This window comes from Coregonus lavaretus (genome assembly GCF_964263955.1).
Source record: "Coregonus lavaretus genome assembly, contig: HAP1_SCAFFOLD_2611, whole genome shotgun sequence".
Classification (NCBI taxonomy): Eukaryota; Metazoa; Chordata; class Actinopteri; order Salmoniformes; family Salmonidae; genus Coregonus; species Coregonus lavaretus.
Window position 1 is genome coordinate 46,622 of NW_028166006.1, and position 25,718 is coordinate 72,339.

The 25,718-nt window shown below is 41.8% G+C and overlaps 2 protein-coding genes across 2 annotated transcripts; one reads left to right on the forward strand and one right to left on the reverse strand.

Annotated features, from left to right (window-relative positions):
• The first annotated feature begins 506 nt into the window (after positions 1–506).
• LOC311115205 (nucleophosmin-like) lies at positions 507–5,148 on the forward strand. Its single transcript, XM_084190405.1, has 11 exons — positions 507–656; positions 2,003–2,082; positions 2,206–2,325; positions 2,437–2,530; positions 2,740–2,846; positions 3,098–3,141; positions 3,219–3,264; positions 3,347–3,427; positions 3,642–3,782; positions 3,936–4,010; positions 4,272–5,148. The coding sequence occupies exons 1-11, from the start codon at positions 608–610 to the stop codon at positions 4,320–4,322; spliced, it is 888 nt and encodes a 295-aa protein (XP_084046531.1). The 5' UTR covers positions 507–607; the 3' UTR covers positions 4,323–5,148.
• Positions 5,149–7,923: 2,775 nt separating this feature from the next.
• LOC311115207 (T-cell leukemia homeobox protein 3-like) lies at positions 7,924–13,738 on the reverse strand (the record flags this gene model as incomplete). The annotated part of the gene is made up of 3 exons (XM_084190407.1): positions 7,924–8,137; positions 10,859–11,096; positions 13,297–13,738. The coding sequence occupies 3 exons, from the start codon at positions 13,736–13,738 to the stop codon at positions 7,924–7,926; spliced, it is 894 nt and encodes a 297-aa protein (XP_084046533.1).
• Positions 13,739–25,718: the final 11,980 nt, after the last annotated feature.

Here is a 25,718-nt window from a genome sequence, read left to right on the forward strand (position 1 = left end):
AATATTTGTATATATTCACAGATCATAGCTTTATTTGTGAATTATGTTTAATATACGCACTGATCGTGGTAGACACACTTACTGAATAAAGAAACAAATCTAACTCCATAGATTCTGTTGAGTTAAGGTGCAGGTGATGAACGGTACAAGCCAAACAAGAAATCAAAGAAACTGGACATAATTGTGAATGTGGCTAAAAGGTTTTTGGATCTCCAGGGCTTCACAGCAGAAACATTGCATGGGAATACTGTCTGAAGATGCTCTTCCATTTCAGGCCCCAGAGCCTGTAGGGATCTGAGTAGACATTTGAATCGGACTAAAGGAGTGCATATATTTTTGTTTTGTACATTTTGGGGGAATAATATTAGTGTTTTTTTCCCCACACTTTCCCTATGTCCACGTGTTCTTTCTGTGTTGAAGTTTCCCAGTTTTCACCCCACGTAGTAGGGGGCGGAATGCACCTCTAATGTGTGTTTGCGGAATGCCAAAATACAATAGAAGAAGAAGAAAGAAGGCGTGGCCATTGAGCACGGGTAGTGTGTCTGCGTAGTGAGAGGGCCTTTTAGTTTTTCATTATCTTCGAAGAGCGTTGTCTCGGCAAAGAAAAATGAACGGGCTGGACGAGGAACAAATGGGACCACAGACCTTTCTCTATGGTGAGATACTCTCTATTTGAAGTAACATAATTCGTTTTTTTTTTTTTTCGGAATAACTTGAATGTAATAAATAGATCAGCAAGCTAGCTATTGTAGATAAAAGGGGGAAAAAATTGTTCCCCAGACACACGAGGTACAGCCAGCTAATGTTAGCACAATTAGCTAACTTTAGAGCTACAACTAGTGGTAATGGGAGCATGTCGGAGTTTCAACAACTTATGGTCTAAATACCGTTACATAACACTATTTGGGAATGGAAAGGACTTACCAAGTTTAGCCACGAGATATCAACTTAGCTAACGTTAGCCACCTAGCCGGTAGTTAGCATAGGTGAGCTAATTTTAGTTAGCTAGCCATCCTAGCTAGTTAGACAAGCATATTGAGACCACATTTGGTGAGTTATGTTTTGAAGGTCTCGGTGACCTGGTCGATTTTGTATTTGTTGTAACGTTAACTGAGCCAGACTGATGGACATTAGCTTCTCACTGGCTAGGTACCCCTCCATGCGTGTCAAATTGCTCAACACGTGCTTTATTTAAAGATGGCGCACAAGGCCTTCTAGAAAATGTCAATGCAGCACAACACGATTTTTGTGAACATTGCCCAAATTACACTAGCTTCTCACTGGCTAGGTACCACTCCATGCGTATAAAATTGTTCAACACGTGCTTTATTTAAAGATGGCGCACAAGGCCCTCTAGAAAATGTCCTTGCAGGCAAACCGATTTTGTGAACATTGCCCAAATTACTAGTGTTGGCTAAAGTTATGTTTATCTATAATTATTCCACTTTATGAAAGTAGTATATGAAGTGCATTGATGATGACATGCTTTGTCAGTGATTTGGGGTTAACTGTTTCAGATTAAAATTGATTGGACAAACACATTTGAAATAAAATGTGGCATGTGATGTCTTTATAAATTGTGTAGTTCAGCGACCCAAATTATTATGTTGGTTAATAGCCTGTCTACCTACCTAAATTAGTTGGCTAGCTAGTTTCATTGACAACATGGTCAGGGTGCAGTGTTCTTTCAACCACGTGGGTTGGTGACCCACATGTTTGCCTCACCTCAGTCGACCTTTTAAGGAGATGTCCAGGGTAGGCAACCTTATTTGCACAGGACCGGTTTGGATGCAGGCTTGTTTCTCAGCCAAAGCAGAAACCAAACTGATTTAAACATATCAGTCTTCAACTGAGTCTTTTTTTTGTCAGCTATTTAACTGTCTAGAAAAGCCTGAAACTACACTATGGCATCCCACAAGTATGTGTTGCGCACCCCAACGTAGGATCCTTTTGTTGATAGCAATGCATTTTCTCTTATGTAATATACCCTTTTTCTCAACAGGGTGCGAGTTGAAATCTGGGAAGGATGTAGTCTTCAACCCAGAAGAAGATGACTTTGAGCACCAGCTGGACTTAAGGATGGTGAGGGTTACTGATATCTCCTTTCTATGGAATAAAATATTAATTTCTTTCTGGTTATCCATTTTTCCTCCTAGGTATGTTAAAGTATTTCTGAACTTGGTGTCTCTTGTTGATTGCTCTTAGCTGTGTGTGGACCTCAGCACCAAGGATGAGCTGCACATCGTGGAGGTGGAAGGACAGGACACGGAGGGTCAGAAGGTTAAGGCTGTGCTGGCTTCACTCAAACCGTCCACCCTGCCAAGTGTGAGTAGTCAGAGTATCATCAATACTTCTGTGCCATCCCTGAGTGGGAGATTGTGGTTGTATGGCCTGTGTAGAGTTCATGTTAAGTAAAGAGTTAATTGTGTGCTGCAGGTGTGTCTTGGTGGATTCGCAATCACACCCCCAGCAGTTTTCCGTCTCAAGGCTGGTTCCGGGCCAATCCACATCAGTGGCCAGCACCTTGTCAGTGAGTATAACTTTATCCTAGGACAGTGTTGCCATGGCATCTGTTGTCGAAGATGATATTTGTTGAGCTGATTTACTGAAGCTTTTTCAACACTGCTTACCAAAAGACTGAGACTGAAGATGGCCATTGACTTTTCTGAGTGATTTTAGCCTTTTTGAGGATGCCGTATCCTATATACTCAAAGTTAACATAAATTGTTATTCCACCAGTGATGGGAGGAGACCAGTCTTTTGATGAAGATGATGAAGAGGAAGATGAAGAAGAGGTACAAACGTCCAAGAAAAGGCCCGCATCAGCACCGGCACTTAAATCTCAGGTTAGTCCCGACTACTGGCTGGAAAGTCGCTGTTGTCACAATGTACATATCTGCTGCATTACTATCGCGTTGGCCTCTGTAGTCAAAGATGATATTTGTTGAGCTGATGATTTACTGAAGGATTTTCAACACTGCTTACCAAAAGACTGAGACTGTAGTCGGCCACTCCCATTTCTTAGAGAATGTTCTCCAGTCTTTGCTCTTGCTACACACATCCTCACTTCCATGTCCTTCCCTTTCACCCTTCACAGAAAAAGATGAAGATGGATGTTGATGACGAGGATGATGACGATGAGTAAGTGTAATGTTTGACTTAGCTCCTCGCTGAGGTTTTATAAAAGAGTTGAGTTGTAACATGTGACACCTCTTTAGGGATGAGGATGAAGAGGAGAGTGAGGCTGAAGAATCTCCTGTTAAGGTGAGTGTGTTTTATTTAAGCCTATACTCATTCTACCCTTGAAAGCGAAGAAAATGTCACATGAAACCTCTGTTTTTCTCAGGCTAAGAAGATTCCGTCCAAACCTCAAACTCCTGCCCACAATGGAAAGGGCCCTAAAGGTAACACACCAGCCGGAAAACAGGTTAGTCCTCTTACGCATCTTCTGCCCTACTATCACATGGCGTCTAGTTGAAGATGATATTTGTTGAGCTGATGATCTACTGACGCATTTTCAACACTGCTTACCAAAAGACTGAGACTAAAGATGGCCACTTAACATTTCTGAGAGCATTAATGTAGTGATCTATGTATGTCATGTTACATGTCTTGTCTAACAATTTGTCTGATTTTCACAGGCAAAGACCCCTGGCGGCAAGGGTGGACAGACTCCTAAAAATGGACAGACCCCCAAAGCAACACCCAAAACTCCCCTGACCCCCAAACCAATCCTCACCGTCCCTGAGCTCAAGGCCAAGATGATGGCGACTGTGGAGAAGGTTGTTGGATTATGAGAAATGTCATGATGAGTTGATTTTATCTGATGTTTGCTAAAGAACTGTTAACCCGAAAGACTGGCCTAACCCAAGTGTATGAAGTGGTATAGGGACACATCTGAATACCTATACTAATGTCAAGTCTTGCTATTTCAGGGAGTGAAGTTGCCTAAACTCCAGCCCAAGTTTGAGAGCTTTGTGAAGAACAGCTACAGAGTCACAGAAACCAAGGTGTGTTAATGCTGCTCAGGGGACATCATGACATTTGTCAAGAACACAGATTCAATTGAATGTTTGGGAAAGTGACAACCATAGTGCTGTCAGCGAATCAAAGCATCCGTGAAGAGCAATGAAGACTAATTTGGTTTTGATCAGCAATGAGAAAAACACACCAATACCTCTAAGAAGTTCTGAGCTCACTAATGACATGTTTTCTGACAATTACACAATTGTGATTATACTTTAGTAAATGTTTTCCCCAATCTTTTTCAGACCATAGAGGAACTGTGGAAGTGGAGACAAACTGTGGAAGACAGCAAATAACTTTTTTTGTTTAACCTTTTTTGGGGGGGATTACTTTTGCCATCTCACCCATTCCCCCCCACCCCCCAAACACTTTCCTACTCTGCCCTCTCCTGACCCTTCCCATGTCTGAATCGATGCCTTGTGCGCTGTTACTCTAAACTGCTGCAGCATTTAGCCTGTCCAGTGCCCTGCTGTGGCACACAGACTAGTGTGGAGCTAATAGGACTCAGCCCCATCATCCCTGGCCCTTCCAGAATCCTCACCCTCTCAAAGAGGACGGGAAGGGTGATACTATTCCAGCTTTCATGTGGATGGACCTGGGAAAACCCACTTGGAACTTTGCATTTTGTAAATGAAATCCTTGCTACGGTGTTGTACGTAGCATTTTGAAGTCTGGTCAGTTGGTGTCCGAGAACTGTTCCTCTGGCATTTTGGAAGATATATGTTCCTTTTGAATTCTTTAAAAGATGGGTAAAGTGAAATGACGACCGTTCCATGTCATCCGTAAGGTGTTGAGTTTGGGGATACTTGTCCTTCCCTTCCAGAGGGTAGGCTCCTAAAGGTCTGCGACATTAACATTTGGCCAAGCATTTTATTCATTTAACTGTTCAAAGGTTTTAAGTAATTCTCACAAGTTTATATTTTTTGCAGTAAGGGTAGAGTAAAGCAGCTAATTCACCGGTGACATGAATGTCATTTGAAAGTAACATATTCCTATTTGTATCATACCTGCTTTGTGAACTTGTAATTTCTGATCTGTTGAATTGTAATACATAAAGTATATGAGCAGTTCTCCATCCACAGAAATATTGTGATCCACAATAAAAGTTCTGGAGGAGATTTACTTTTGCTTCGTGTTATTGATGGTTGACTAGATGGAACAATTTCAGTGTGAAGCCTTTGATGAAAGCTTCTACTGTCAATAAGTAAGGATTAATGTCATGCCATTTGCAATGCGTTCCCATTTAATCCCATAATACAGACACCGAAGTCTGAATTGCAATATTACAAAAAAGGTGAAATTATGAATTACGGTATTTTGAGGGTAAACTACTGGCCTACTCTGATAATAGGCTCAAACATGAAAATAAACCTAGATGTCTGGCAGACATCTGCTTAGCTGTTGGCCCACCACCTTAAACTCTACGAGATGGCGCTGTTATTCCTTCCTTGGGCAGGCCTGTCCATTGTTGACAACTCAATGATGCAGACATGACTACAGCTGCAAATAATGGAAGCTTGTGTGTAACAGGAAGGGGAAATTGAATGCAAGCATGACAATATTGGAACTTCTTAAAACATTTCTAACCTATCGATCTATGGGTAACAGGGTTGATGTGTTATGCTTGACACAGATGTATGCTATTCAACTGTTACATGTTTTATCAACATTTACACAATGTCTGAAGGACATAAAAAGAACTGGAATAACACCGAAGTATGATTTCAGCCCTGTTCAAAGTCTGACAGGTAAACCCATTCTCCACCACTTCGCTCTGACAAATACAAGACACCAGCCAGTAACCCAACTACTACTATGCATCTTCTATATTACTTTGGTCCCAAATAAGATTGACAGACTCACAGTCAGTAGGTTTGGAATGTCACAGAATCTCATTCCCCTTTGAGTCAGTATAGACTCTGGCCAGCAGAGGGGGCTGGTGTATAAGTAAGCCCTGTGCTGACAGCCTTGGTTGTGTTGCATCCCTGAGGGGTGATCTCATCTCATCCTCCCCCAAGACCTGGAGCGGGTCCAGGAGGTCAGGAGACTTCCTGTATCAATTAGCCTGAGCAGAGAGGCTTTATTAATGGCTGCTCTCCCTAATGGCCTCTCAGACTATCAGGAAGAGGGTTAGTCCTGTTGCACCATCACGTCTGCTCAGCTCTAGTGTGTATGGATATGAATAGGCCTACTACCTAAAGAGCTATTGGTGATTCTGCAGCATTATATGGGGATGCTGAGATACCTTTTGTTATGTCCCTTTTTTTTACCACATTCATAATGGACACAACACTGAGACCTATCCATCTCCCCACAGGTCAGCTGAATGTGAGTCAACAGCACTCAGTGAGGGGGGATTTAATGGGGAAAGCCTTTTTATGGTCTCTGTGGATCTCCTCTCACCCCCTGTAAGTGCCTTTGATCTGTCGTAGGCAAAATCCGCCCTGGTCAATGTGTTTGTGTGCGAGAGAACGTTAGTGGTATCGATCTTTATGGTGCCGTTTTGTTTGCATTTTATTTGAATGTAATGAGCATGTTCTGCAGATATTTCACTGTATATGTAAACAAAGTAGCTATGGAGACCAATAGAAGGGTACTGGAAAATAAAGAGTGATTCAAAGCTAAAACAAGATAATTATTTTTTATTATTAGGTTTTGTTTAGTTATTTACATATTTATCAAATACAAAGTATGATACATAGGGAGAGATCCTGTTATCATCCATCTATTACACTGCGTCAAATATTCTCAGATGACTCATAAGACAAGTCCTTTACACCACAAGTCAACCAGACTCTCCACCTCTCAGGTCTGGTATGCCACCCTCATGCACTACTCTTCCCAGTGAATGGGTCCAGCCTGGCATGAATAAAACAACACTATAAATAATTTGCTTCCTCTTTTACTGGATTGCTTCTTGTCCCACTGGCAAATGTTATTTTAAAATAGCCCTTGAGCTGTGTATTAACCCTTCAATGAATTATAAAAACAAAGTATATGTCTTGCTAGTGTTCCGGGTGGATCCTGTTTAAAGAGGTAGCAGTTATCTGGTTTGTCCAGACATCACCAAACACTAGCCCAATAGAACAATAAGCAGTTGACCCTACAATATCTCACTTGTGGATATCTGGTTTTATAGTTTGCCTTCTTATTCAAATGTAATTATGCCCCCTAATTGAGCTTTAGAGTGTGAATAGATTGGAATCAAAGCATGTAATACATTCAGTGGCTTTCAAGGATCAGTGTTGCCTAAGTCCGTCTCCACCCAATACAAAAATCCTGCTAACTAGCAGTCTAAAGAGGAAACAGTTGGATGTAATTCAAGATGGAAAATTAGAGGATGATGAGATTGATTCCATGCAACAACAAAGGTTTATATATTCTCAGAACATTAGTGTATTCTCTCTCTCTCTCTCTCTCCCCGTTTCCCATCCATTTTCTCATCCTTTGCAGACTGGTCGGCTCTGAGATGCAGGGGCACAGAGCTGATAGTGTAACTGTAGTGGTGAAGGAACAGATGGGACGTGGGAGGAACAAATTAGCCAATCTGTGCTGTGTCAGTCAGTCAATATGTCCGTTTGGAATTATGGGGCTGGCTCAGTGACATGTCACGTACATCACCACAGGTAATAGGCTACCACCCAGGATGTATCTGACACAAAGGGCCCACCAAACAGTCTGCATGTCCAGATCATATCAGGGTACTTAGGAACTGGAGTTTTTGTTGCATCCTCAGACTCCCTCAGACACACTTTGGCTATGTTCTGGAAGGACAATAATAAATCATTCAATTCAATTTGCTCACTGATCACCTTTGTGCAGTTTCTTAGATATCAGTCAGTAAGCATTTTGGCCAGTCCGAGTGTGTAATGTCCAGAGGGCCCCACCCTGTCCTTGTCACACTAGAGCGGTGACACGGCCCATCTTTGCTGCTTCCTCAGAAGCCCACGGCTGCAGGTTCTGCAGGGCGAACAGGGAGGAGTTGTGGATGCAGAGTGGATCGGACGGAACCGAGTCACTCAAGGACTTCTGGAAGGCATCATGCTGCAGCTGGATCATCAGCCGATTGGCCTGCTGACGCTCCGCCTCCCTCTCCTCAGCTGTCTGTCGCCTGGCAACGAAGACAGGGCAGGTAGGGAGAGGACAGGGACAGGACAGACGTAGACAGGACACTTATTAAGATTCACTGTTAGAGGATATGGTTACACAGAGAGAAAATGTGATGCACCCAGAGACATCGAGGCCAACATTAGAACAGGGACACTGATGACAACCACCTGTCAGCAGCTATCACATGGTTGAAACAGTAGAGCAGGAGAGATACCACACTGACATGAGCCATAATGACACATGGGTGAAACCAGAGAGGACACTAACCAATGTTGCCAAACAGAACATGATTGCACATTATTGCACTCAAGATGGAGCAACTCTTGCAGATAGTCTTGCAGATAATGTAGATAACAGAACCTTCTGTGTATATTTTATATTTTGCAGAAAGCACTATAAAAAATATTATTATTATTGGTTATAAAAATAGTAACATATTGATTATTTGCAAACATATTAAATAGGTAATTTATTATTCATTGTTTGACCTTTTCCAGCGGCAACCTGCGCAGTAGCTAGACTAGGCGACAGTATCATCACGTACGTTTATTTTTCTGGAAATATAATAAAGTTCAGTGTATTTCAGTGGCATTAATCTTGCGGCAAATTGTTTCATAATACATTTTACATTTACATTTTAGTCATTTAGCAGATGCTCTTATCCAGAGCAACTTACACTTAGTGAGTGCATACATTTTTTTTTCATACTGGCCCCCCGTGGGAATCAAACCCACAACCCTGGCGTTGCAAGTGCCATGCTCTACCAACTGAGCTACACATAATAGGCTACAATGTTGCATGTATTCATGTTTGATAAATTTGCGCTGAGCCTGACATCTTTTTTAGACAGTGTGTAGGCCCAAGCTACTGTGAGCGCAACAGCCCACGGGCTCTGGGGTGGAGATACTTAGCCTATACAGTGGGTTAGGATAGGCTACGTTTCATAATGATTTTACCCACTGGCATACCCCCCCCCCCCCCCCCCCCTTTAAAAATACAAAAAGATCTCAGCCTCATTGCAAAATGTGTAGAATAGCATGAGATTAGCTATAAAATTGCATATTTTTCTCTCTGTTCCATGGCAATATGTGTAGAATTGCAGGAAATTCTCTTTAAAACTGCAGCATTTTCTCTCAGCCTCATGGCAAAATGTGTAAAATAACATGAGATTAGCTAGAAGACACATTTTTCTGTTTGCCCCATAGCAAAATGTGTAGAATTGTGGAAAGTTAGCTGGCCCCCCATTTGCTCAGACCTTGCGGAAACTGCGGTACACAACTGATATTACCATATAGTAGGCTAGTTGTACAGTTGTTGGCTATATAACTTATGGTTTTCTTTGTCAAATACATATATGTGTCGACATAGCTCACGTAGATTTAGCCTAGTCCTACATAAGACATGCTATTTAATTTTTGTTATGAGTCAAATGGTAAGCCTTCTTCAGTAGGCATATCTTAATACTGAACCAATCTAACACAGACGACACTAGAGCCATACCTTTGCAATACTCATAAAGCTAGCTCTTTCAAACTAACTCTCTTAACACTGTTTATTGTATTCAGGTTTATTGCTATGCTCCAAAAATGCTCCTTCGTGATATAACATCACAATTTATTGTGTTGCCTACATTACATTTGACTGTGTGGGTGTGCAAGTGATCCACTTCATATTTTATAGGTTAAGCTATTACATCTGAATGTTTTATCTCCAAAACTGTCAAGACATATTTTCCATATGTCACAAAATCTTTGATCCAAACACTTAGTCCAATATTAATGACACTCTATAGAGCTGAGTGAACGGTGTTAGGAAAAGCATAATCCATGGACTGTCCCTAGACTTGTGTTCTGACTGCAGAGCGGAGTGGGCAAACTATGGCCCATGGTCCGGATCTGGCCCGCAAGTCCATTCAATCCGGCCCGCTGGAGGTTTGAGTAAAAAAACGATTTTATGTTGGGTTAGAAAAACACTCCCGCCCACTCTTCAACGTCTATAACTAGATAGAAAGTATGTAGAAATTATAATGGACCTATATATTTTCTAAAGACTGCCCTTTTTCTGCCACGCAAATTGATTTTGACAAACAAATCTGTATAAAAAAAAATCTGTGCGGTCCTCCGTTGAATTTCGAAATCTCAATGTGGCCTTTGAGCCCAAAAGTTTGCCCACCCCTGCTGTAGAGGGTCATGGTGGGTAAAAAAAGGTTGGGTTTGTGAGGCTGAGCTGTACAGTGTATATTGTTAATTCCATTGCTTTACTTAGATTTGTGTGTATTGGGTATATGTTGTGAAATTGTTAGATATTACTTGTTAGATATTACTACACTGTCAGAGCTAGAAACACAAGCATTTCGCTACTCCCACAATAACAGCTGCTAAACACGTGTATGTGACCAATAAAATTTGATTTGATATGCCTGTTAGGTTTTGCTCACCTGAGTTATTGGGTTTCCATTAGCATTGATACACAGTTAGGTAGGGACCTAACACACCTCTATAACATGTATTAGAACTCAAAGTTACTGCGGATATTGTATTCAAGCTATAATTCTTAAAATTGAAAATTGACATCAGAAAGTGGTAACTGATGATGTGTTTCTCTGCTGACCACTCTAGAGAAAACGCAGACTAGATCCTCGTCTTTCTCCAGAGAAACCACTCAGACAACAACTCATCCTCATCTCTTTCCCCTCCTCCCCCTCTCCAGCCCAGCGTCTCACCTCCACTTGGTCCTGCGGTTCTGGAACCAGGTCTTGACCTGTGCATCGGTCATCTTGAGGGTCTTGGCAAGAGCGGCCCGCTCAGCGCTGGCCAGGTACTTCTGTCTGTGAAAGCGTTTCTCCAGCTCACAAATCTGCACCCGGGAGAAAGACGTCCGTGGCTTCTTCCTCTTCGGAGGGGTGCGGTTCTGGTAGGGGTGACCAATCCGCCGGGTCACTGTGAATGGCGTCAGTGCAGCTGTGTGTGTGTGTGTGCATGCGTGTGGGGGCATTGGACAAACAAAAAAAGCAGGTCATGCACAGGTTCACTCGATCTTCTTATGTTGTGTTCAATTTGTTGAAGGACATTGTAGTCCGCATTAAAATATCTAAATTGATACTATAATCAAAATAAATGTACATGCTCATTGGTTTGACCTATATACCACCCTCCCCTCTCTCTCATAGAACTGGAATGTTGGAGTACAGCTGAATAGGTTTTACAGGTGTTCTATGGGTCTTTAGAGGCCGATTTATTTAATTGAATAATTCTAATCTAATTCTAATCAACGCAAAATCCAAATTGAACATACGTTTAACTTATTTCTATCTATTTTGAAACATGGCAAAATTATCAACTCAGTCTTAGTCCATGGTTAGTTGATAAAAGTACTGCTCAAAATTCAGATCTTTGTATTATATTTCCTCTTACATTATGGGTTATTGTCTAGTAGTAGCAGACATTGCTGTAATAGTGCTGTATATTCAGAATATGTACATACGTTGACAGTCAATAATGTTGAGGATGTCCATGAAAAGAGGTTGAGTGTTTTTCCCCATTCATTTCTGATGTGGAGAGATTCTTCCTTTTGTCACAAAACGCTGACAGGCAATCATATATAACCCTCCTGCAATATTAATGACACTTTACATAGTGCCCTCCAGAAGAAAAACAAAGGTTCTGATAAATGTTACAGGGGAAAATATTTTACGTTACAGATGAAGAGGTTCTCCTATTTTACTTTTTTTCTGGAGTGTCTAATTTACAATAAATGTAATTACAATATGACAATGGCAAACAGTAGGCCTACCATAAGTATTGACCAATTATCTGTTTTAGCGTTCATTTCTCTCAATAAAGGAATAACTTAGTTAAAAGTATTTTATACTCTTAGTTCATTTAGATGTTCCATGTAAACATTTAGTTTGAATAAACAGAAATAGAAATAGAAATAGAAATAAATGCACATTATGTAAGGCTTTACCCCTTCTAGTACCCCAAATTATGGTTTTAAATACTGCAACAACTGTATATATTGTGTGGAAATAATAATAATAATAATTATAATAATGATTATAATAATAATGATTATAATAATAGGCCAAATTGTAGTAATAATAACAATCATCATCATCATCATCATCATCATCATCATCATCATCATCATAATACACATAGCATTATAATATGTCCCGTTTAGCAAGACACACACACACACAGGATTCAAAATCCAAGCAATAACTGTTCCTTCAGTAGTAACATAATTAGGTCGAGTTGCTAGAGACAAGTGATGTAGCTAATAGCCAACGAAGAAGTCTGAAACACTTGTGCAATGTATCTGAGAAATGTCGATAACAGCACACCCCTCCTATCGATCTAAATCGAAGTATTATTCCAAATTTGGATAAAATGTGTTTATTTTCATAAACGGTTCTAAATTGATACAAAGTTAAATAATTATATTTGAATGGGAGTCTACAGTTTTGGTCTTCCGATGAAATAGGCCTGTGTTTATTTATTAGAATAACACGGGTTGCAGTTTTATATTTGTGATCAGTTCATATTTGCTTGTTCAATTGTGTGGTAAAACCTACATGAAAAGTGTGCTTATTGTTATATTGACATAGTTGTAATGGTGCAACTTGCAAAGTATTGTTGTGCCCAATTCATCGCTTCGAGAGAACGAACCTAATTCGGCCAGTATTTCTACCCCATGTTTTAAAGTTGTTTTTTTATGTCAAACTTTCTCCTTTGAGTTAGGCTAAACCTTACTTTGAAATATGAAATAATATAGGATAATGAATAATTCAATGTTTCCTTATTTTGAACTGTTTGCATTTAGATCTGTTTGCATTTTGCTTGCATGCAATGTTGTTGTTGATTTTATTTCTATCCGTATTTTCCCTCAGTATAAAGCTTTCAGAATTAGGCTACAATTCAAGTTAATCTGGTGAATTGATTCGACTAGTCCTGTATAATTTATTTGTGGACGTGGTCAAATCCATTTAAACTCCATGAGTGAAACGAAAATTCCTCTTTGAATTCCTCTTAATAGGCTGGTGAATATCAGGCCTACTGCAGTACATCCCAACAATCTGCTTTTAGGGCCGTTTACCCAGTCCCAGATTAAACCACTCCTGGACTAAAATAGCCTACACATTGAATGGAGATAGTTTACCTGCGAATCTTTCCTTTGCGAATCTTTGGCTGCTCTCCATCCAGGGGAAGCTGATGCTGCCTAGCCCGGGTACCGCGCTGGCTATAGGAGGAGGCACTGCGGCGGCCAGCGGTCTGTGCGCCGGAACGCGTATCACCCCTCCTGGGGTGAAAGTCAAGTTCACTCCGTATGCACTTGATTCCTCGTATGATGATGCGATGCCATGGAAAGAACCGGAAAGCGAAGTGAAGGGCGCTGCACTGGCTCCAGTTGGACTACCGAGGTGGTAACTTCCTCCACTTGTGAAGTTGCCAGTATCCGAACCACTCCGGGTGGTGTTCTGTGAACCGTCCTGGTCGGTACCACTGAGAATCTGGTCAATGCCGAAACTAATAGGTTCATGCTGGGCAGGTTGTGGGGGCTGACTTACGCCGCTGGGGCTTGAGCTTGGCGCCCGCTCCATTCTCGCTCCCAGAACCTTTCCAGCACCTTTACGCAGTCCTCGGACAGAGCCGATGTTGCAAACGGTATGATGTAGCCTACGAGTAAAAATGGGTTATGTTGAGTTAAGCATCTAGCTCTTTCCCTTTTAAAGCTCGTTTTGGATAGTTTGCGTTCTATGGCTTTCTATGGCAGCGAGCTTTCCACCATCATTCGCGGCATTGACGGATCCGTCCATTTGCGATTTGCTGAAGTTTGGCACACTGACTTCGCTGTGCAGGACAATCGCAGTTCGGATCAATTCTACTTTGCCCACCACACCCCCCGCACGCAATAGTGTTTCCTCTGTTCCTCTTCCGATTGGTTAGAGTAGCTTTCCTGCACCTCATTGGTTGAAGTTTTAACTTTAATTTGCTGAATTGAATGCGAGCTGAAGGAACATTCCAAAGTGACATCATTTCTTAAAAAGCGCTCATTGTGGCGGATTCATTAATATATTGGCTGTAGGCCTATAGTCGACCACCAATGTTGTGTTGTTATAGGCTATCATAACCACGGCTTATGAAAAACCGAATGCTTTCGGAGATTTCATGACAATGCTTTGATAGGCCTAATGATTAGCATGCATTCCAAATTAGCGTATTTCTACATCAGTGGCAACCCACTGATCATCAGTGGCAACATTTCAACCTCTAGTTTTGATTTACATTTGGTTGAGTTGTCAACTAACATCAATTCAAATTGAAATCAACAAAACATGTCAGCATGTCATTGGATTTAGGTCAAAAGTTGGGTGAAAAAAACACTAAATGTCCTTAAAGATGACTAAGCAGAAATCGCTCCACCATTTCCTGGTTGCTAAAATTCTAATAGTTTGCCTAATTTCAGTTTATGTGACAAAACAAGCATGTATAGTGTAGAGAGTCATTGTACCATCTAAACCACTGTGAAATATATTTTCCATAACCAAAAATATTGTATTTTCAGCTGTTTGAAGCTGGTGTACAAAACCAAAAGTAAAAGATGCAAAAAATTAAACTTCAAGAATGGGCAGCATAGAAATAGTTTACATAGAACATATCTACCACTTTTTAGACTTGCTTTCAATGAGAATGACAGATATATAACACACATTTCTATGTGAATTTGGTTGGGTCACCCAAAAAGTTACATATTGCAGCTTTAAATTGATAACTTTTTCAAATCCAATCAGTTTTCAACTTTGATTCAATGTCATCACATTGCATTTTTTTGTTGAACTTATGTGGAAACAACGTTGATTCAACCAGTTTTTGCACAGTGGGAAGTGGGGGAACTGGGAGGAGCAGAACTCCTTATAAACAGCCACTAATTAATTGATTGGACACAACCATATACATTTCACCGGGGCAGTGGTAATCTTGATTCAAATCAGAGTGGAAGTTCGATGGTTTTCATACAACGAAAATCAACTGATTTTATTTACTGTCCTATTAAAAACATTAGGCTATATTATTATTATTATTATTATTATTATTATTATTATTATTGTTATTATTATCCTATTAGGCTGTTATTAATTATATACATAGCGTAGAATATTGATTTGATGATGACGAGCTGAGATGGTCTCACGTGCCATATATTGTTGGTCTGAAGATGGGATATCATTTAAAAAAATAATTCAAAAATATATGTTTCATTCGCTTAAACGTGTCGATTCATGTCAATAGCGAATTTGATCTTTGATCTTGGAAGACAGATTTGTGTAATGCATTATGCATCGGCTATAGTCTAGTAATTTAGTAGATCAGCTGTTGCTAAATTCTGAACTCCATGCACTCCAAGGAAGTGGCTGGTCGTTTCAATGCTAAATATTAGCCTGCTGTGTGCATAAAAGCCATGTTTTATTTTGTTTTCAAAAGGCATCTTTTTCAGATTCAGTGAAAACAACTAGCTTATTAAGAAAATTACACGCATCGCAACTGTTTATTATGCCAATGTTTCAGGTTAGGCTATAGGCTAAAATTAGGCCTGGTATTTGTTCAATTTGCCGAATTGAAAATATTGCCATTATTAGGCCTATTAGTTCGTTATACGAATTCATGTTAAACAGAGCTCACGTTCAGTTTTTGAAGATTTTGTGGGGTTGCTTTGTGCTGGCGGTCAAGAGTGGCACGGGGACACCATTTATTTATACCGGGGGAAAAGAGTTTCCACTCCACGCGTTAACTGAATGGGGAGCGCCAGGACACCGGATCTGCTGACATTGGATCTAAGTGGTTCCTTGTAATCTGCCGCGTAAAAGCGATTATGCTCCTTGGGCCTGGCCGCCGCGTTTGATTAGCTTCAGGGGATTCAAGCTGACCGAGGAAAAATCAGTTTACTTTGAAGTAGTTGATATTTTAATAGACCATTAGTGAGTGCTGATGCTAGGAAGCCCCATTCCACTGAGACCTGCTCTCTGCCAGTGGCTGAGCTGAGGACACTTACGTCATCCCATGGCGCTTAGTGGTGGACATGGATAACCCCTCATGGCCAGCCCAGAGCCCTCTCTGACCCTTGCTTTATGTGCATGTTTAAATCATTTCCATTTATTGTGTCCAATGCACATTGCATAACCCCCCATTTTTGTTTATTGTATTTATTAAAAAACGTAAAACATTGCACTCAGTCGCCATCCTCATCACCATCACAATTAGACCTATGCCTACTATTGGTGCATTGACAACGACTGGAAGAAATGAAGAAAACTGAAGGACTGGGAAAAAGCATGCCAATTCTGTATACTCGGCCATTGATCTCAAATCCCGGAGTAAAATGGACTATTTGTCAATCTGCATGCACACCGCAGAAGGCGCATATGACGCACAATGTAAACCAAATTAAAAGCAGCTCCATTAAAGCCCAGAAAATAATATGGTAGAGAACGACAAGAAAAACAATGGCAAAATATGAAAGAGCATTAAGCTTTAGAGCTTTATATAACAATGTAGTTAATATTTCATAAGAGGAGACAAGAGTGGCACAGAAAAAGAGCGAGAGACGGTAAACTTTCATTAAGCAGGTTATTTCGCTGGGAGGGAATTTTGGCGCTTTTCTCTTCCATTCCTTTTATTGCAATCATACTGATATCTCTCTCACTCCAACCCCTCCTCATTCAACCCATTTTCCCCTCCCCGTCTCACTCATTCTGTGCTTTTTTTAAACGTAGTAATAAAAATATACTAGATCCTTTTTAAATGCACTATTACTTATCATAGCCTTTTCATATTGTAGCATCAGAGGCGTTTTAGAGGCGCTATAAAAGCGCATCATTTATTATTCAAAAGCAGCGTCGTCTTTTTTGCATATTGTCTGCTGCGCTTTAGCTGCGAGCCTGCCAGACTTTCCATTACCCATGCATGGGGAAATTGATAAAGGCAGACACACGCAATAAAAACAGCACCAGGGGCGGTCCGGCACGCGCACCCTCATATGCAGATCGCAGTAATTACTCTAACATCTCGAATGCCCCTGTTTTTTATTTGCTTTTGTGGAAGATAGAGGGATTTCATGCTTTAATTTATTTTGGTCAATCCATCGGTTTGATCGCCCATTTCTCAGTGGGTTTCAAAAGTTGTAGAGGGAAAATAAGACAGTCTGTCTCACAAGTGCACCCAAGGTTAAACACTTTGGCATGCTGGCGGTATGAGGTGACATCAATGTGTGTTTTAATCATGTGAAGTAATATGTGTTTGGCCTGAACTCCGGATTACATTACCATACAACACAATGGCATACAGTTATGTAATATGGGATCCACTGGCACAGTAATAAACCTCAAAAAGCTCAGTGTGGTGTGTGGTGTTTGTTTGAATATTATTGCCTTTCTTACCACAATTTGTGTTAGCTTGTCCCGTTGGTGGCCAGTGTCAATACTACAATATTGATAATTGTACAGAAGAAGTATGCGTAGAAATAGATTGAAAAAGCTCTACTTTCCTTGCAGTCAGCAGATGAAAAAGGACATAGTGAACTGATTAGATTGAAGGTTGCTGCATTTGAGGACTAGGTCGCTCTGGATAAGAGCATAAAATGTCAAATGTAAATGCAATGAATGAAAGTTTGTGTTAATGAACTACAATTAGCTGCATACACACGCAGGCACGCACACGCAGGCACGCACACACACACACACACGCACACGCAGGCACGCACACGCACACGCACACGCACACGCACACACACACACACACACACACACACACACACACACACACACACACACACACACACACACACACACACACACACACACACACCATCCTCCCCCACTCGCCCTTCCTGAGGTCATCAATCCCAATGAGGTTTTCTCTATGGCCATCAGTCTGGAAGTATCTGCTGCTGTTGCACACTTTCCATTACCCACACATATGCCAATGGACTCACTCAGAGTACTCACAGCTGCACAGACATTAGCAGAAAACAGACATACATACATACATACACACACACACACACACACACACACACACACACACACACACACACACACACACACACACACACACACACACACACACACACACACACACACACACACACACACACACACACACACACACACACACACACACACACACACACACAGTTGTTCAAACAGCATCTGCTCTTAAAACAAGGCATCCATTACATATTAATGGTCTACAAATAACATGCAATCAGACTTATTCACACAATTTAAAGGCAAAACAAACACATTCACAGCATCAGTTGTCCTCCAGTTTTATTAATTGATTCATATTTATAGGAGTCTTAAAAAAAAAGGAATTTATAGTGTTTTTCCATTCTAATCTTATGTGCATCTGCCTTTGAGATTCTGAGAGTAAAACCAATCTAAGTGCCCTATTTACAGAGGGGTAAATAGGGCACTTAAGTAATATGACACCTCAAGGATATGTAGGAACTCAGAAATGTTCACACCAATCCTATAATCTTCTGGAAGAATGAATAGTAGGCCTACACTCTGGTCATACATTTAATTGTATAAATGTCTCCAATGTATATGCAGTCCTATTAGTTATAGCTAGCAAAAATGCTTCAATTTGTGCTTTGAAACATTAATTTAGTAATTGTATAATTAATAAAATATAATAGAAATGCAATGGCTGTAAAGCAAAGGGGAAGGTTTTAAATACAAACACCAGTTGTATTGTTTTACAGCTGTTCTGTCAGTCTGATTACCTGTTGATATAGGCATTGGACACTACTCAAACTAATTTGGGAAATTATGGACATAGTGTCATGTTATTGTACTGTATGTGTATAGTTATAGAGTGTTATAAAAGTTACAAGTAGTCTACTAGGGGAATTGGAATTTAAAGGTAATGTAAACTGTCAGTTTGTTTCCCAATGTGATCAAATTGAATTTGAAAGTTTATCGTGAAATGATGAACCCAACATTAAACTTTTCTCAACAAAGCAGGAATGTGATTTAGATTAGCAGCAAGTCTGTTTTCACCGGCGAACAATGTTGACCATTACGCTGGATGTTTACAGAGTAATTCAACTACAGTGACGGTGATGGTTCAATGGACAAAAACGGGTAAATGTGCATCATAGTAATGCAGTCTTCCTTTAACAGTCTTCTAACTCCGTCCCAGGGGTGAGGGAGAGGAGGAGGAGAGAGAGGAGGAGGGAGAGGAGGAGGAGAGAGAGAGGAGGAGGGAGAGGAGGAAGAAGGAATAAGAGGAAGCAGACCTCAGCATTTGCGGCCTCCAGCAGAGTCCAGTCAGACAGTTAGTGTTGCAGAAATGCCTGCTGCACTTGATTATGGAGGCTGAAAGAAAGAAAGGGATGGCTAAACACAGTAGAGGAGACAGATAATGGTAGAGACAGCTGTTTAAGACAATGGGCCATGCTTCAGAGTAACCTGCTAGTTGGGAGTATTTAAGGAACAAAGAGCAGTAAGAGGGTCTGCCTGAGGGAGGGAATGAATACCCTCTCTGCCCACCACCCCCTGGAGAGATGCCCTGCCTCTCTCTCTCTCTCTCTCTCTCTCTCAAAATTTCATTTTAAATTTCAATTCAATTTCAATTTCAAATTCTATTTAAGGGCTTTATTGGCATGGGAAACGTATGTTAACATTGCCAAAGCAACTGAAGTAGATAATAAACAAAAGTGAAATAAACAATAAATATTAACAGTAAACATTACACTCAGCAGTTCCAAAATAATAAAGACATTTCAAATGTCATATTATGTATATATACAGTGTTGTAACAATGTGCAAATAGTTAAAGTACAAATGGGAAAATAAATAAACATAAATATGGGTTGTATTTACAATGGTGTTTGTTCTTCACTGGTTGCCCTTTTCTTGTGGCAACAGGTCACAAATCTTGCTGCTGTGATGGCGCACTGTGGTTTGTCACCCAGTAGATAAGGGAGTTTATCAAAATTGGGTTTGTTTTCAAATTCTTTGTGGATCTCTGTAATCTGAGGGAAATATATGTCTCTAACATGGACATACATTTGGCAGGAGGTTAGGAAGTGCAGCTCAGTTGCCACCTCATTTTGTGGGCAGTGTGTACATAGCCTGTCTTCTCTTGAGAGACAGGTCTGCCTACGGCGGCCTTTCTCAATAGCAAGGCTATGCTCACTGAGTCTGTACATAGTCAAAGCTTTCCTTAAGTTTGGGTCAGTCACAGTGGTCAGGTATTCTGCAACTGTGTACTCTCTGTTTAGAGCCAAATAGCATTCTAATAGCATGCTCTGTTTTTTTGTTAATTCTTTCCAATGTGTCAAGTAATTCTCTTTTTGTTTTCTCATGATTTGGTTGGGTCTAATTGTGTTGTTGTTGTTGTCCTGGGGCTCTGTGGGGTCTGTTTGTGTTTGTGAACAGAGCCCCAGGACCAGCTTACTTAGGGGACTCTTCTCCAGGTTCATCTCTCTGTAGGTGATGGCTTCGTTATGGAAGGTTTGGAAACGCTTCCTTTTAAGTGGTTATAGAATTTAACAGCTCTTTTCTGGAGTTTGATAATTAGCGGGTATTGGCCTAATCCTGTTCTGCATGCATTGTTTGGTGTTTTCCGTTGTACACAGAGGAAATTTTTGCAGAATTCTGCATGCAGAGTCTCAATTTGGTGTTTGTCCCATTTTCTGAATTCTTGGTTAGTGAGCGGACCCAGACCTCACAACCATAAAGGGCAATGGGTTTTACAACTGATTCAAGTATTTTTAGCCAGATCCTAATTGGTATGTCCAATTTTATGTTCCTTTTGATGGCATAGAAGGCCCTTCTTGCCTTGTCTCTCAGATCGTTATCGTTCACAGCTTTGTGGAAGTTTGTTGTTTAGGCCGAGGTATGTATAGTTTTTTGTGTGCTCTAGGGCAACGGTGTCTAGATGGAATTTGTATTTGTGGTCCTGGCAACTGGACCTTTTTTGGAACACCATTATTTTTGTCTTACTGAGATTTACTGTCAGGGCCCAGGTCTGACAGAATCTGTGCAGAAGATCTAGGTGCTGCTGTAGGCCCTCCTTGGTTGGTGACAGAAGCACCAGATCATCAGCAAACAGTAGACATTTGACTTCAGATTCTAGTAGGGTGAGGCCGGGTGCTGCAGACTGTTCTAGTGCCCTCGCCAATTCGTTGATACATATGTTGAAGAGGGTGGGGCTTAAACTGCATCCCTGTCTCACCCCACTGCCCTGTGGAAAGAAATGTGTGTTTTTTTGTCAATTTTAACCTCACACTTGTTGTTTGTGTACATGGATTTTATAATCTTGTATGTTTTTCTCCAACCCACTTTCCATCAATTTGTATAGCAGACCTTCATGCCAAATTTAGTCAAAAGCTTTTTTGAAATCAACAAAGCATGAGAAGACTTTGCCTTTGTTTTGTTTTGTTTGTTTGTCAATTAGGGTGTGCAGGGTGAATACGTGGTCTGTCGTACTGTAATTTGGTAAAAAGCCAATTTGACATTTGCTCAGTACATTGTTTTCACTGAGGAAATGAACTAGTCTGCTGTTAATGATAATGCAGAGGATTTTCCCAAGGTTGCTGTTGACGCATATCCCACGGTAGTTATTGGGGTCAAATTTGTCTCCACTTTTGTGGATTGGGGTGATCAGTCCTTGGTTCCAAATATTGGGGAAGATGCCAGAGATAAGGATGATGTTAAATAGTTTAAGTATAGCCAATTGGAATTTGGGGTCTGTATAGTTTATCATTTCATTGAGGATACCATCAACACCACAGGCCTTTTTGGGTTGGAGGGTTTGTATTTTGTCCTGTAGTTCATTCAATGTAATTGGAGAATCCAGTGGGTTCTGGTAGTCTTTAATAGTTGATTCTAAGATTTGCATTTGATCATGTACATTTGATCTCATAGTCCCCTGTAGCTTAGTTGGTAGAGCATGGTGCTTGCAACGTCAGGGTTGTTGGTTTGTTTCCCACGGGGGGCCAGTATGAAAATGTATGCACTCACTAACTGTAAGTCGCTCTGGATAAGAGCGTCTGCTAAATGACTAAAACGTAAATGTAAATCTCTGTATCTCTCTCTCTCTCTGTGTGTTCCGGCAGGGTACGAGGGCTGGTGGAAGGGAGATAGATGCTCAGACAGGCAGACAGACAGTAACATGGCAATCATGTTCACAGGGCTGAATGTGTGTGTATCACATTACCAGGCTGGACCCCCCCGTGCCCCGCTCAGCAGAGCACGCTTGATTGAGCCGAGTTTAACATGCCACGCTCTGTGGAGACGAGCTGCAATCGGAAGCGATCTCCTTGTCTCCCTCATGGTTGATTGTGTGTCTGTAACCTCACTAAACAGAGGGGTACAGGGCTTTGGTTTCACATAACGGCCCGGTCGCGTGAGAGGGCTTAACATGTCACACTCTGCAGATTGACAACACTAACGCAGGGTTGGTTGTGTCTCAGGTCCGGATTTGGATATTGAAGTTTGTCTTAAGTCCTTTTCAGCTTGTTGTCATTGTTAAAGATGGATTTGTGTCCAAGAGTAGTGTGTATACTTGGGTAAGTGGAGATTAGTTGTATTTGTTTTAAAATGCAAATGTTTGAGTGTCTCTGAGCTCTATAACACGATAGAACATGATGGGGGAGAGAGGTGAAGGGTGTTGTGTCTAGGACAACAGTGATAGAATGGTGAGAGGCATGATACGAGAGGTACAGCGTTGATACGAAAATAAATCCTTAGAACATACAGTGTGTTTTTAGGGAAATCATTATCATGATTGTTTTCTAATTTCTAGATTTGGATCATATAAAGAGTAGTGACGTAGATTTAGGTAGAATGTAGTTCTAGAAGATAGGTCAGTGAAGGACATGATGCAGATCTCTGATGTTAAGTGCTGTGGAGTGCAGAACCGCTCCTCTGATGGTTGAACGCGTGGCTGCTTACCACACTAATGAAAAACAAGGAAGAAGGGGTGAGGGGTTGTGGGATGGGGTGCAGCGTTGAAAAGCAAAGGAGGAGAAGGGTCATAATGACAGATATGGACCAATAATGTGTGTTATTGTTTGTGTGTGCTTGCGTGCGTGTGCATGAGTGTGTGTGTTCGTGTGTGTGTGCCTGTGTTCGTTTGTATGTGTCTGTGTGCGTTCGTGTGTTTGTGTTTTGCTCACACTCACCCGCGGGGCAAGGGATGTCTGTGTGTGTGGTGTCTGTGTCTGCAGCACCGTGAGCCTTGTCAACGGCACTCAATAAAAGCCGATTATCCTCTCTTGTCGCTGTGCCTCCCTTTGTCCTCCTAACGACTGGCTTTTGACCTTCTCACCCTGCCTGCTGCCTGCTGGTGGGGGGGAGCCAGGACCAGCTGCCACCAGCAGCGGCCTCCCTCTCCTTGGCAGCAGCGTTACTTCAGCCCCCTGCTTTTTCTTGGCCTGCTTGGCCCTCAGGGTGGAGCAAGCTGTTGAGCCACCAGTTTCCCCCTGCTGTCCCACCTGCCCTGCCTGGGGGCAGCAGCCCAGAGCCCTGCCTTCTACCTCTCCTGCCTCCATCCCCTCTCTGAGTGCCTCGTCTGGGGCTCCCAGCAGCCCACCACCTCTCTCATCCATCCATCTCTCTCCTTTCTCTCTCTCTCTCTCTCTCTCTCTCTCTCTCTCGCCCACCATCTACTCATAAAAGCTCTCTTTATTCCACCCTTTTTAACGCTTTGTTTGTCTACGATAGGCCTCATCCATCTCTTTCTCTCCTTTTTTCTCTCTCAGTGCTCTCCTCCATTTTTAATCTTAGCTTGAAATATCCCTCAGTGAGAGATGACTAATATATCTGATAGAAGCAAGGTACCGTCAGTCCATCCAAACACTCTGGATTTTGAATCATGTGTGTTTGTGTGTGTGTGTGTGTGTGTGTGTGTGTGTGTGTGTGTGTGTGTGTGTGTGTGAAAGAGTAGGGGGGCTAGTCACCTAACAGGGAAGGCCTCAGTATGGTGCAGAGGTTAGTGAAGGGGATTTGTGACTGGGAATATTCTTAAATAAGGGGTTTTATGAATATCAACATACTAAATGGATGGATTAGTCATTAAAGCCCAATACAACCAGCCATGAACTCCACTGATAATGTTTTGTAAATGCAGGTTATCACCAGATATCACCAGATATCACCTGCTTTTTGTGTTTGAAGTTTGCAGGCACACACAAATGTACTTTCATATGTACATACCACAGAAGGTTGGTGGCACCTTTATTGGGGAGGACGGGCTTGTGGTAAAGGCTGGAGAGTAATAAGTGAAATGGTATCAAATACATCATTCGCTCTGTTCCAGCCATTATGGGCCGCCCTCCCCTAAGCAGCCTCCTATGGTACGTACACATCGCTATTTAAAACACAGACATTGCATATCAGGAATGGAGTCGACCACAACCCCAATGACACACGCAAGCAGACACACGTGCACACGCACGCACGCACACATACACACACACACACACACACACACACACACACAACGCCCACACTTGTTTCAGTCCTATCTCACTCTCCTCCCCTCCCTCTCTCACACAAGCATGATGGATGGGTCTCAAACACACACTTTATGAGCTCTGGATTCATCTGGAGTCAGAGCACTCTGGTAGAGGGAGGGAGGGAGGGGATGTAGCTGTGAATGGAGGGGTAGGATTTAGGAAATAGCCTGAGAGATTAGTGGATCAAATGCAGAATAACAATTATTAAAGTTCACAAAAATGCATTTTTTTACTTCATGTTGACTATTTGGAGTCATACATAAAAATGCTATCCTAAAGAGCACATACTGTACTGAGACTAGCCATTTCCCTGGTGTATCTGAGACAGTGTGTAACCTGGTTGACTCATGTACATTTTACATTTGAGTCATTTAGCACACGCTCTTATCCAGAGTGACTTACAGTTAGTGCATTCATCTTAAAATAGCTAGGTGGGACAACCACATATCACAGGCATAGTAAGTACACTTTTCCTCAATATGGGGGGGGGGGGGGGGGGGGGGGGTCGAGGTGAGGAGGGTGATTATTTAAGATACTCTTTGAAGAGGTAGGGTTTCAAGTGCTTTCGGAAGATGGGCAGGGACTCTGCTGTCCTAGCTTCAGGGGGAAGCTGGTTCCACCATTGGAGTGCCAGGACAGAGAAGAGCTGGGCTGAGCGGGAGCTGCCCGTAGGGGTGGGAGGGCCAAGAGACTAGAGGTGGCAGAACGCTGTGCTCGGGTTGGGGTGTAGAGTTTGAGCATAGCCTGAAGGTAGGCAATGGCTATTCCTCTTGCTGCTCCGTAGGCAAGCACCATGGTATTATAGTGGATGTGAGCTTCGACTGGAAGCCAGTGGAGTGTGCGGAGGAGCGGGGTGACATGAGAGAACTTGGAAAGGTTGAAAACCAGGTGGGCTGCAGCGTTCTGGATAAGTTGCTGGGGTTTGATGGCACATGCAGGGAACCCAGCCAACAGCGAGTTGCAGTAGTCCAGACGGCAGATGACAAGTGCCTGGATTAGGACGTGTGCCTCTTCCTGTGTGAGGTAGGGTCATACACTATGGATGTTGTAGA